The 12848-nt window shown below is 41.2% G+C and overlaps 2 protein-coding genes across 3 annotated transcripts; both read right to left on the bottom strand.

Moving 5' to 3' along the window:
* On the bottom strand, positions 1-6988 carry rhcgb (Rh family, C glycoprotein b). Its single transcript, XM_047597556.1, has 11 exons — positions 6671-6988; positions 4244-4436; positions 3595-3745; positions 3357-3504; positions 3098-3264; positions 2875-3012; positions 2620-2756; positions 2355-2479; positions 2176-2249; positions 1741-1808; positions 1-1161 (listed from the first exon to the last, which is right to left on the bottom strand). Exons 1-11 carry the CDS (start codon positions 6888-6890, stop codon positions 1128-1130), a joined length of 1455 nt encoding a protein of 484 aa, XP_047453512.1. The 5' UTR covers positions 6891-6988; the 3' UTR covers positions 1-1127.
* Positions 6989-10800: 3812 nt separating this feature from the next.
* Positions 10801-12816, bottom strand: gdpgp1 (GDP-D-glucose phosphorylase 1). Of its 2 annotated transcripts, none has more exons than XM_047596604.1 (2): positions 12720-12816; positions 10801-12286 (listed from the first exon to the last, which is right to left on the bottom strand). In XM_047596604.1, the coding sequence occupies exon 2, from the start codon at positions 12237-12239 to the stop codon at positions 11142-11144; it is 1098 nt and encodes a 365-aa protein (XP_047452560.1). In that variant the 5' UTR covers positions 12240-12286; positions 12720-12816; the 3' UTR covers positions 10801-11141. The 2 variants fall into 2 exon arrangements, with proteins under 2 accessions (XP_047452560.1, XP_047452559.1); XM_047596603.1 differs by having other exon boundaries at positions 12605-12757.
* Between the last annotated feature and the right edge of the window lie 32 nt (positions 12817-12848).

The raw sequence follows: 12848 nt of genomic DNA, 5'->3' as shown, positions 1-12848 counted from the left end.
CCGTATTTACAACAGTTTATTAATAAGTCTTAATTTTTTGAAATTACTTCCATCATCAACAAACTTTTCAAAACAGTGTAACAAATATTCTACTGCATCTAAATGTACAAATACCAGCATTTTGACAAAATTAGTTTTTAGAATCGACAATGTGGAAAAAAAAAAACATCCTATAACACTTTACTTTGACACCCATTTAGAGTTTATGATGACTTAATAAATGGTCTATGATACATTATATGCAGCAATTATATCTCTGGTATGCATCCATTAGCGGAGCCTGGTGCATAATCCGTGTCCTTAGGTTACTACATGTTACTAGTTAAAATAAGGGGCGTTAGATAAAGTGTTATCAGATATCTTTTATGTCACAGCATAACTTCGTTCAAAAAACCATTACCACAGCTCTTATTGTTTAAAATCAATAATCAGCAACATGAAAAATAACTTTCATTGTAAAAACTCTCCATGAAGACACACACACATGCAAAAAATTTACTTACGCTTTAATGCAACAGAGGAAACAAACGTAGAACAAGGGAAGCACAAATTCACCTAAAAGTGTGCGCATGCGCTTCAGATTTTACCTGCATCGAGATTCAAAACGAGGAACACGTAATACAAAACATGGATTTAAATATTGCTCTTAAGAGGCCGTGGTTACGTTTAGTTTGTTTTAATTTAAGTGAGAAAAAGACACCGTTTTCGGTTTCTCAGTTTAATTCACCTGTGTATGAAATTTGAGCTGAATCACTTATTTCAAGAGAATGCCCCTGAGTCAAAGGAATATTTGACTAAATATTAGCAAAAACGGCGTGACCTCTCAGTGAACATTAACCGATTCAAAATAAATATAATTCAAAACATAAAAGATCTCGTCTGATTCATTTATTTTATATTTATATATAATATATATATATATATATATATATATATATAAAACAAGCAATCAATCCCAGATTTAAAGTGTACAAAGAAGGCTGAACGACATGCTAAGAGACATGTCACCGTGTGAAAATGCAGAAATTGCGTCGGAGGACTTGTTGTTTCTGACCGGCGGGAAAACGAATGAAACAAATGGGCCGTGGGCCGTGAAGGCGTCGGTCCGTCTGCACCGAGGCCTAGCGTCAGTTCTGTTCCATGGTGAAATTTGACTCTGCCCTAGAAGAAAGAAACACAATGTGTACGTTAATGAAAAATCACAGGATGCGTATATCATACATGCGTATTATAAGAGCGGTTTGTTTTTAAGACAGTATTTAGACACTATCTATTCACTTTGGCCTGTAGATGAGCTCCGTTTGCTGCGTCAGTCATCTGATTGCTCATTTGTTTTCAAATAGTATCATTTTTATTTCCACTACAAACACGGCTTCTGTTGCACAGCCTGAAGGTCACTTTGAGGAGGCATACGCGTGGAGATGTGCAGTGAAAAGAAGAAAACCCCCATCAACAAACTGCGCAGTATCGGTGTCAGCGCTTCATAAGCTCTGGGCGGTCAGGGACACTCCTCTGTCCACAAGCACAATCCTCACCTCGTCCACGTGAAAAGATCTTCCCAACAAAGGGCAGGAATTACCAACATGTGCCGCATGCGTCCTCCACAAAATTGAGTCCTGCTGCCACCAAGAGGACGCTGAATGCAACACCTCGGCAGCAAAGACCGGCCGGACTGTTTGTTTGGTGTCAGAGTGGCACATGTCCACAACCAGAAGGATGTTTTAGCACATGAACACTCACACATCTTTGTTCCGCATGTGGTTGTTGTACTGCAGGATCGGTGGGATGCTCTCCTCATCCTCCGGCAGCTGTAGACAAGGAGAGTTTGAATGTGAACAGATGCAAAATGCAGGGCATTTTATGTTCACGTGTTCAGCGTCCTATATCGGAATTGTGCGTTCGTTTTTGTAAACAGAGGCGCCAGAATGACTTCAGAGCATCCCGCAATGTAAATAATGGATCGGAAAAACACAGCCTCCGGGTGAGAAACACGACACTGAGAAATGTTTCCGACCACAAATAGCGAGAAAACAAACCGTGCCTCGGAAAATGACATTATGTAATTTGGTCAAAACACATTTAAAGTGCGCGCTTCAGACCGCTGTGAGTGTTACCCTGAAATGCATGGTCAAACGTCACAGTTTCAAACTTCAGAAACCTCATTAAGGATCTCACCTCCCAGTAGGGCTCGTCGTCAAAGCAGTTGTCATCTGCAGCATCTCCCCAGATAGGCAATCTTAAGATAAACCCTAAAGAAAGCAAATTCATAATGCCAAAACTTACTGTATATCATGGACTGTGTAAAAAAATGTATTTAGAGTTACTGATAAACCAGGCAGCGCGGTTTTACCTACCGACAAGGATGCCTCCGCCTATCCCAAAGCAGATAGCCACGCAGAGGCCTGCAGCCTGGTGGCCGCCCTGCCTGGTGGGTACCATGTCTTTGAATTCACCCTCAAAGTCAAAGGTGTTAATTAACCTTTAGTACAAAAAAAAATGTCTCAGTATTGTTTTTCCAGAAAATACACAAGTTAAAACGCAATCATATTCAGATGTTGGTGATATTTAAATCCATTCAGTGGAAAAAAAAAAAAAAAGTCAAGTCAGAAAAAAACTCACCCTTCTTTGCCATAAACTGACTCTGTTGCGGCTGCGGCGGTAATGGCCCCCACAATACCACCTATGACTCCTGGCATGGCGTGAAGGTTGTGGATTCCACACGTGTCCTGGATCTTCAGGTGCTTCTCCATGAAAGGCTAAAAGCAACGTGCGAGAAGTTCAGTAAACCAAGTTTGATTTAAGTTTCTTTGTGCAACTATTGCGACTTCAGCAGTGGAAACCAAATTTCGCTCATGGAAGAAACCAAGTTCATACTGTGAGGTAGATGTATCCAAGTGTGGAGATGATGCCGCAGCAGAACCCTACGATCAGAGAGCCATAAGGCATCAGCATGAACTCGGCTGCTGTTCCCACGGCGACGCCTCCAGCAAGGGTGGAGTTCTGGATGTGGACCTGAGAAACCGATCGATGGTTTACTAAATGAGAGTCATCTGCATGCAAGATTTTCTGTTTCTTGATCCTCGAGATTGCTTCTTACCATGTCTAGCTTTCCGTGCTTCTGGAAGAGGCTCGAGATGGCCACAGTGGTGAGCACAGTCGCGGCCAGAGCCAGGTAGGTGTTGATGGCCGCCCTGTGCTGCCCGTCCCCGTGATCCGTGATGGCTGAGTTGAAGCTGGGCCAGAACATCCAGAGAAAGAGGGTGCCTGAGGGTTGAAGCAGGGTGGAGATAGAAGGGTGGTGAAACAAACAAAGAAAAAAGGAACTACGTGCAGTTGTGTACCAAAACCAGGCTGACCTATCATAGCAAAGACATCTGAGTGGTAGACCGAGCCCTGCAGACGACTGCTCTGGTCCAGGTTTGGCCGATACAGCATCCACGATATGGAAAGGCCATAGTAACCTCCGAATGTGTGGATCACCATGGAGCCTCCAGCATCTCTGGCCTTCAGAAAAAAAAAAAAATAATAATGAAAAAAATAGTCTCAGTTTTAGCATTTACTCTTGTTAACCTTCAATACACAACCACAACTTACATGAATGAGATCCAGGATAATAAATTCCTCCACAGCAAACAACGTGACCCCAAACAAAGTCATAACCAACAGCTGGACTGGACTGACTTTACCCAGCACCGCCCCGTAGGCTATCAAACAACCGGCCACGCAGAAATCAGCATTGATCAAGCTGAAGGAGGAAACAAATAGAGGTGATATGAGATGAATAGATTTATTTAGAGAGTGTGTAACTTGTCAGGCTACCAAGTAATTGCTTTCTTTTGAACCGGTGGTAAAGCTTAGTCTCTCTATATACATATATATTTGCTGTGTATCTTGGACATATAGAAGAAAAATAAATCATATCCTTTGACGCACGGTGACATGGCAGTATCACCACTTCTCATTTACCTCTCAGTTTCTGTTTACCTGCCAACCACAAACATTAAATCAAACATGCCTGGAAATATCTGTGTGGGATCATGTCAGTCAGACTGGTTCCTCCACCTCAGTTCTCTGAAAGTCATGCAGGTGGAAACATATTCCCATACAGCATATTTCCCAGTAATAAAAACAAGAGCTGAATGACGGCACCTGCTAATGGCTTTTCATAGCTCTGACCTTATTTGAGAACGGACAATAAGAAAGGGATCCGTTGGAAGCACAGAGCTTTAAAGTGAACAATTACTTTTCAACTCCAATTTTGATCTTGCCGTCAGTGTAGTCCAGAGAGTGAAACCAGCCCTGCATCAGTAGCGCCCACTGGATGCCGAAGGCGGCGATGAGGAAGTTGAAGCCCACGGCGCCGAAGCTGTAGCGTTTAAGAAAAGTCATCAGGAAGCCAAATCCAACAAAGATCATCACGTGGACATCTTGGAAACCTAGGGGGGGAACATAAGGGGTCAGCCCAAGAAAAAGGTCTTCTGATGAAGCCAGTAGTTCAAGTTCATGAGCAAACTCAGAGAGAAGGTGAGAAGAGACAGGAGCAGCTCACGGTGTTACAGAGTGTAAATAAGTCATTCCCATCTAAAACATGGGAAAGTTTGGACAGTGTTCATGAATCGTTTTCATTTAGTCCTGTTTAATGTCTGCCTACTTCCTCTCATTTTAAAATTAAACATTTATCTTCTGTGTTTTCTTATAACACTGTCATTTAATGCATGAGGGCAGATACCAGAGCAAATATTAACATCATTCAAATGTATGTATGTGTCTTTTGGATTCTGTTTGATATGGAATATAACCCATAACATTATGACCACCTTCCTGATATTGTGTAGGTCCCCCTTGTGTCTCCAAAGCAGTTGTGACTCATCAGAAAATGGGCCTTCTGAGCGTGTCCTGTGATGTCTGGGAACAGGATGTTGTTAGTGGGGGACTTTGGTTTCGTACGGATTGAGGGGAGAGAGGAGAGGCCTCTGTAGATCATCCCACAGACACTTGATCGGTTTAGGATCTAGTGAATTTGGACGCCAGGTCAACATGTTGTAACGTTTATTTTTTTTATTAAACTGTTTTTGTGTGTCCATGTGTCAGGCAGCATCCTGCTCGGGTGTCATTGCTATGGGGTAGAGCTGCCTGGTCCGGTCTAGGTGGATGCTACATGTCTGAGTAACATCTATGCTAATACCAGGTCCAGGAAGATGGAATTGTCACAGGATGTGTCAATGTTACTTTATTCTCTTGCCAGTGGTTTTAATGTTGTAGCTGATGTGTGTACATAAGAAAACTTGAATGAACATGGACATGCCAGGGGACAAACTGTATGCATAACGTTTACATAACACGTCACCGCGGTACAAAGAGACATGAGGGTATACTAGATCACCGGTGGAAATCACATAGGAGTGACTCAAGGACGTCACAGTTCATATATACTGTTACTCTCTAACTGGATATTGATATGTTATGAGCTGAGATGTTACAAACCACTGAGGCTTACAGGAACAAAAGAAATCTATGAAACAGACATAGCTGTGAGAAAGGTGAAGAAGTCATCTTTTGTGTAACTGACGCTTCTATAGCACAAGAGTGAATAATATCTGATCCCAAATCAGCAAGGACAGGTGACATATTATATGCCTATATCAAAACTGAGCAACTCAAGTCTGACAAAGAATGCTCTTTGAACCATTCAGAAACCGAACAATCACCTTCACGTATATTAATATTTAATAAATCATATGAGAAAATCTATCGTATCAAACACACTCATTCATTCTAGTGACAAAGAGCTCAGTCTGTAGTTTAAATTAACAGGCACGCACTAATGAGCCGAAACTATTAATATCTGCACAAACAGGAACCGTGATGCGACGTGAACGTCAGCATTTACCAGCCTGTATTATTTACAACATAACACTGCGCCTCCCAGACGCGTCTGAGGGCACAATAGGCCCCCACTTCACTGTGAAACATTACAGAAACATTTGCAACTAACCACCCACTTGGAAAAAAAAGTTACATCACATCAGAGTGGAATGCACGTAAATATACAGGCAGCGGGTTGTCGTCGCATTGGAAAACTTTAAGCTGAAGTCTTAATGGACTTGGGCGCCGAACTGTGTCAGGACGCACATTTATCATCTGACATCCAACACCACGTCTGAGATGGTTTTGTGATAGCCTGATACTGACACCGCAGGTTGTTGGGATAGTATACAGTACAACCACACCCAGAAAATACACTCTCACACACTTACACATGCACCTATACTGTAAATAATGTGATCTAAACAAACTGAATGACCAGAGTTTGACTATATTTGTGTCCCGGCAAAGAAGTAAGTGTGTAATTAAATTGAAAAAGGCCTCAGGAGGGGGAGGGGAGACAAGCCACGGGGGAAATAAGCACCTGCCGATGTCAGATCCTTGTCAGCAGTGTAGGAATAATCTGAGAGGACAATCTGAGGACTGTCATCACTTGAGAGGAAGGTAAAATATTGCAAAAATATTCATACATGATTGGATGAATAAGAATCTAACGGTTCAGTCTGCGGCATAAAGACAGATGAAAAGATTTAAGCATCAAATAATAAACGTGATGATTCATAAATTAAACAAGAGAGAACAAGAAGAAGAAGAAGGTAAGTAGGAAGTAAATCAAATCACTTACTTGGGTATCTGAAGTAGAAGTCATTCTCAATATCAGTTAAATTTTCTTTTTTCCTGAACTCTACCCAGCGCGTACTTGATTCCTCGTTGTATCGAATAAAAACCCCAAACAAGATGATCATGGCCGTTTGCCACACGAAGCAAACGGCTGGAAGGCTGATCCGGACATTTGTGTTTTTTGGTCGGTCGCACAGCTCCCTGAAGCTTTGAACGGCACCCATTGTTTACTGGTCACTCTAAAGAGTCTCTAAACTGTTTGAATTAATCACCTGAGCTGCCCTCGGCAAAAGTGACAGAGCTTTAAAGGCCTGAGCATCTCACGCTCGGAGATAATGGACTATGTTGAGGACACTCCCACGGCCACTCCCTTCACACTACACATGGAAAGTACCAGACATGTTTGAGGTGATGTGACATGTGTTTGATTGATATTTGGATCTCTTAATTCTGTTATCATCGTTTAATTGTTTTTATTTGAACAGCTTTGACATAACACAATACATAAAATTTCTACTGCTACGTGGGAGCCGTGATGCGAGGAACCGTGCTGCGTGTCCGGATCAAACAGGAGAGACGTGACATTAACGGGGACAACTTGCAGACAGATTGTCTAGGTTGTCCTTTATGCTTAAGTTACACACAGTAAACCACCGACTGCAGAGAATGTTCCCTTTGAAATGTTCCTGAAGCCTCCTCCTCCCTGAATACAAACACTTTTCACATGTAATTTCTGTGAAACACGTGTGGCTCGTCTCACATCAGGGAGTCGGGGTGGGGGCGGAGGACGGTCACATCTCCTGTGAAGCATTAACTGTAAATAATGTGTATCCATGCTGGGCCCCATTAGAAAGATGCATGACAGGTTTGACTCAGTCAGCCAACACAGGTTCAAGGTTAAGGCCAACGTCCAGTATAAATAATAGATAGGGGGGAAAAAAGGCTATTTCTTATGTACAGGAAAACAGTTATATAACAACATTTGCTTTGAATTTTCATGACTGAAAAACTGCGACCAACAAAGTAAGCAATAAAATGCACAATTAATATTTGTCGAACTGAAACTAAATGCCGTGATTCAGCAGATTGAGATTAAGATTGCGCATATCAGTGTGTTTCATACACAAAGAGCTGTTTTGTTTTTGTTATTTTTTTTTTTTTTTGGCATGGGAAAGAGTGGATCTTTAAAGGACTAGTGCACTTCATGAAAATCTATGTGTTCTGAGAGTCAGCCCACTGTTGACACTGTTGTCTGTACAGTAAACCCGCCTCAGGGAGAGCCAGTTTGGCCTAAAGGTGGGAACACAGCCAGACTCTGTCCAAACAACAAAAACCACTTCACAGCCAATCGTGTGTTTATTGAGAACAAAAATAAAAGAGTTAAAGAAATCAACATTTTATGCAGATGACAGACAACAATTATATTGTTATAATAATTATATATAATGCCATAGGGTTAATTGCTTGTTGGCTCCACCTTCTTCGTGTGTGCATACAACGCCAGTGGGACCCTAACTGTCCATAACTCCTTGTGTAAACTTTCATCTTTGAGTTTGTAACGTTCACAGTGGAAAAAAAGAAAGGTGAACATACACACGCACATGACGATCCAGACCTACTTGTCCTGTACTTGAATGTCCTTCCACAAAAGGTAAATATGCAGGTCCTGAGAAAACACAGATGCTTGTAAATCATGTCATGTGCTGTGACTTCCTGGTGAAGCTGTGATGATTAAGTGACAGACAAATGTATGGAAGAATATTAGTGCCACCCATGAGAAACAAATTAGAGGAGGTAGATTATTTTTATTTTTTTCATCATGAACTTTGAGGAAAAAGTCAAAATTTTGAGAAAAAAGTTGAAATTTTGAAGTAAGTAAAGTAAAAAGTAAAAAGTAGACCTTTAAACCGTCAGTACCGTGTGTGTATGGTACCGCAAAAGAGTGGGAGAGTATTCTCGAAATTTCGACATTTTTTCTTGAAATTTTGAGTTTTTTCATGAAAACGAAAAAAGTCGAAATTTCAAGAAAAAAATTGAAATTGAATTGAAATTTTGAGAAAAAAGTCTAAATACTATTTTGAGAAAAAGTTCCCGGACCACAGTGCATCGCAGAGTTTACGTCCCACCCTCAGCACTGTTGACATACAACAGTCCAAGATATCAGCAATATAACTAAAAAAAAATCACAATACAATTTGAAATTCTTAATATCAATTGTTAAGTTAATTTTGACTTTTTTCTTGAAATTTCGACTTTTTTCCATGAAATTTTGCCCTTTTTTTCTCAAAATTTCAACTTTTTTCTCAATGTATCATATTAATGTAGTACATGATATACATTAATGTACATCATGCACTACATTAATGTGCATCAAAGTGCATGATGAAAAAACCCTCAAAATTTCAAGAAAAAAAGTTGAAATTTCGAGAATACTCTTCTAAAATAAAATAATTTGTTTAAAATAATTAATAATTCAGAACAGTTAAACAAAACATATTTTGTGCAGGACTGTTAAGTGAGAATACATTCATTTTCACTAGTGTGTCTAATGAACTAGCAAGTGAATATATGAATCCCTTGGAGCTACTCATCTCATCTCTATTTGAACAAAAGAGGGGCTAGAAACCGACTCCTGGAAAGGTATCATTTTTAATCCATTATTAATACATTAGAATAAAAGGTAGTGAGATGTAAATTGAAGATAATATTTCCACTTTAGTTCAGTATGACGTGTACCCATTTATTTATTTATTTATTTACAAATTGTCAAGCACGTACAGTACACTGACACCCGGATACAGGCTACAGTATGTGAACATGACGTATCTATATAGGTGAGCATCACCTCTGAGTAATCATGGTGGAGGTCGCACAACTGACGCCGGATGAATCACATTTGTAGACACAAAGCAATCCAAGCAGAGGTGTCCTCTCTGACACATGTCAGACTTGGGTTATGACGGTGACTCACTTGTTATGTGACCTCAGTGAGAAACTAAATGATTTCAGTTTGCCTAAGGAGCAGTGTGCAGCTAAAGATATAAACCGATCAGCAACAACATTACAACAGTTGTAACTCATCAGAGAATGGACATGGGAATGTTGTTCATGTTTTTTTGTTTATATACTTGTGTCAGGCTGCACCCTGCTGGGGATGGTGGTACATGTCTAAGTAACATCCACATGAATGTCAGGTCCAAATGCCTTCCAGCAGAACAAGACGGTCAATATTATTTACTTACTGTAATGTTATGGCTGATCGGTGGAGATCAATGTACTGCTGTGTTCGCCAGTGAGGAACCTCATTAAAATGAGCGAGCAGCTATGTACGCTCACTGAGCTTCCTGCTCCACTTGGTACTGCTGCCTTGGTGATGTCACTCTGGCAGAAGATGTGCTCCTCAGGGGGTGATGTGTAGCGTAGATTCCTCTTGATCATAGCACCACCACCGCCTGGCTCGCCAAAATTAGTCGCTCACCTTCAGTATTTTCATTATTTAATATTTTCTTTGGAATTTAGGGTAAGACAGGTACATTTGGCTCACTCAGGTTTCATAATTTTACCATAAAGTGTCCCAATGAGAGTATGAGCTGCTGTTTTGTTTCATGACTTGTCACACGGTGAATAAAAAGCTGCATACAAGCCATTAACTTACAGCTTTAACGATCAAAAGAAAGAAGAGAGATTAAAAAAGGGGTCATATGAGACACCCGGATGAAAACCTTGAACTGCTTTTTTGTTGTGCCTTACCTTGAAGACTTTCTCAACCTCACATTGTTGCCGGCATCATCAGTGATTTTCAGTTTACACAACTCTCCACTAGTGCGACTGTTTCCCTTTGCTACAAGGCCTCAAACCAACACATTTTATTGTTTACCATAGATTGAAATTCTTAGAAGTCTGCTTCATTAACAATTCAAACCATTTTTGTCTCTACCTTAGCCTGTTCTGGGCACCATTGTTGAAAGATTACATCAACAGGTAAATACTACTAAAATGTCCTGAAGTCACTTTGTCACATAACAAATTCTGAATACTGTAAACACGAATATCCTGCGAAGTAACAAGTAACACAAATGAAAGCTTAATTCATTTGATAAGATGTGTTGTGTAAAAACAACCAAGAAATGAAACTCAAGAGAAAAAAAAGGTCTGACATTTTATTTGATGGCAGTTTTGCTACGACACATTCATTAATCAATCCAACCACATTGTTGTTTTTGAATATAATTGTGATAAAGCCCAATATTTGTAATGCACTTCACAGTATTGTGGAGACTTTAAAACACATTTAGTCATTATGTGAACATACGGTGCGATGTTTGGGGCAGGATGGGAAAATCACAATGCACTGTGAAGATAAAACCCTCTGTGTTTTAATTTTTGGCACCAAGAATCTACAACTGTGCAGCAACAACTTTAACCTGTAGCTTGAGGACAAGATTCGACATGGCTCCGGTCACGCTGCCCGTGCGTTATAAACTCGTCAAATGATCTGTTAGCTGCTGTTCCAACCTGTTAAACTCATCCTCTGGCAGAAGATATTTCTGTATTACATCGACGACATCTTTCTCTGTAGCCAGCTCAAAGTCCTTCTCGTTCTTAAACGGTAAATGTCCGGCCAGCTCACAAAGGGCGACGTTGAAGGCAGATTCCTCTTTGGCACCGAAGCAGGATGTTCTTGGCCATATAGCGACACGCACACCTTTTCTCGAGCAGCGATCACTTTCACTCTGCGTGCGACCACACGGTGGACATCCTCTAGTCAAGAACAGGTTGTGGGCAATGTTACCGTCCACAAAAAAGTCTGTGACTTGGCAGATGGCTCCTGCCACTTTCCCCACGTCCTCTGATTCTGTGTAGAACAAAAAACCTGCGGGAAAGTCCAGCATGCGATGAAATCCCTTTTCAGGAACCAAAGGCTTGACTGGAGCAGATTCTACCTTGAGGTCACGGTCTAGGTAATATCCATGAAGGTGCAAATGGTTCACTGATGCAAATGCTCCAAGGCTGTTGAACCCCACACGAAAACCAGGGTCGGAGCTCAGGAGCACAGATTCAATACCGACCTGGATGGCGAACCTGGTCAGGATCTGTGGGAAGCAGCGTGAAGGATCGGGAACAAGGAGACAATGTCCAAACTCTAAAGGGCTTACGTTGACCAGTACGACCATCCTGCAGGGCCGAGGCACCTCTCCATTGTCAGGCAAAGCTCCGTCCCCCTCCGAGTCCTTCATCATCTCACATATAACTTCATCTGGATTGATTTTGTTAAAATTAAACTGCCTGGCATTGAACTGCTGCCGAATGCTCAGTATCTCCTCAGGCTTTCTTCTCTCGATCCCTCTTTGAACATTCAGCTGAGCCACATAACCACGAGGGCCGGGCAGGATACGAGTCCGTAAATCACCCAGGTGGTAGCGGAAGAGTCCCCTGTCCATCCTGTCCGTCCAGCCGGCTTGGATGGTGGTGTCGAACTTTGCTGGGGCCCCTGCCGTCTCGGTACAGTCTCCACCACTCCGACAGAGATCTGTGACAAAGTCCTGGTGGCTGTACACAAACTGCAGTGGCATGGTTGGATCGGTTTGTTACCAGTGAAACTGGTCAGTAAGGCATCGTCCTGTCGTACACAGAACCAGGGAAATGGTTAGTTCATTATTCGGAAACTGGTCAGAAATTAGACAGGTTAAGAATTATTCAACTCAATAATAGTAAATCAAACTATGATATGAGTCATGAAAAACAGAAATCATTCACATTTGGAAACTAAAACGGGTGTAATTTTGATATGTGAGTGATTAAGTGATTAATTAACTGGCAGTAAATTGATATTAGAGCATATATAAGCTTAATACAACAACACACTTCACTAAAAAAACACCAATGCCAGTTTCATTGAATGGTTGTTCGTGGCACAAACACTGATTCGTAATCCCACCTTTTTATTCTGACACCAGGACGAACTCAGCGTCTTGAAACCAACAGATCAGATGTATTTTTAAAACAATGCACATTATCTAAGACCGCGTATATCTATCCATAATCACTCATACCTTTCCTTTCCTTTTCAACCGGTTCGCACGACTAGTGGCCAACTTCCTTGTTCGTCTTCTTCTTCGTTGGTGTTTCCGGTAATATTTTTCAGAATAAAAGTTCCTCGGGATCGATTTCACTGCTGCGTT

This window comes from Mugil cephalus, chromosome 10 (assembly GCF_022458985.1).
Source record: "Mugil cephalus isolate CIBA_MC_2020 chromosome 10, CIBA_Mcephalus_1.1, whole genome shotgun sequence".
Lineage (NCBI taxonomy): Eukaryota > Metazoa > Chordata > Actinopteri > Mugiliformes > Mugilidae > Mugil > Mugil cephalus.
This window is presented reverse-complemented; position numbering and strand designations above follow the sequence as displayed.

What these genes read in the sequence shown, in the direction of transcription:
- rhcgb (XM_047597556.1), bottom strand. Translation starts at nt 6,890, where the DNA reads ATGGGTGCCGTTCAAAGCTTCAGGGAGCTGTGCGACCGACCAAAAAAC. An exon ending in ATCAAAATTGGAGTTGAAAA is followed by an intron (nt 3,746 to 4,243) that starts GTAATTGTTCAC and finishes TTCCTCCTTCAG; the next exon opens with CTTGATCAATGCTGATTTCT. An exon ending in AGCACGGAAAGCTAGACATG is followed by an intron (nt 3,013 to 3,097) that starts GTAAGAAGCAAT and finishes TCGGTTTCTCAG; the next exon opens with GTCCACATCCAGAACTCCAC.
- gdpgp1 (XM_047596604.1), bottom strand. Translation starts at nt 12,239, where the DNA reads ATGCCACTGCAGTTTGTGTACAGCCACCAGGACTTTGTCACAGATCTC.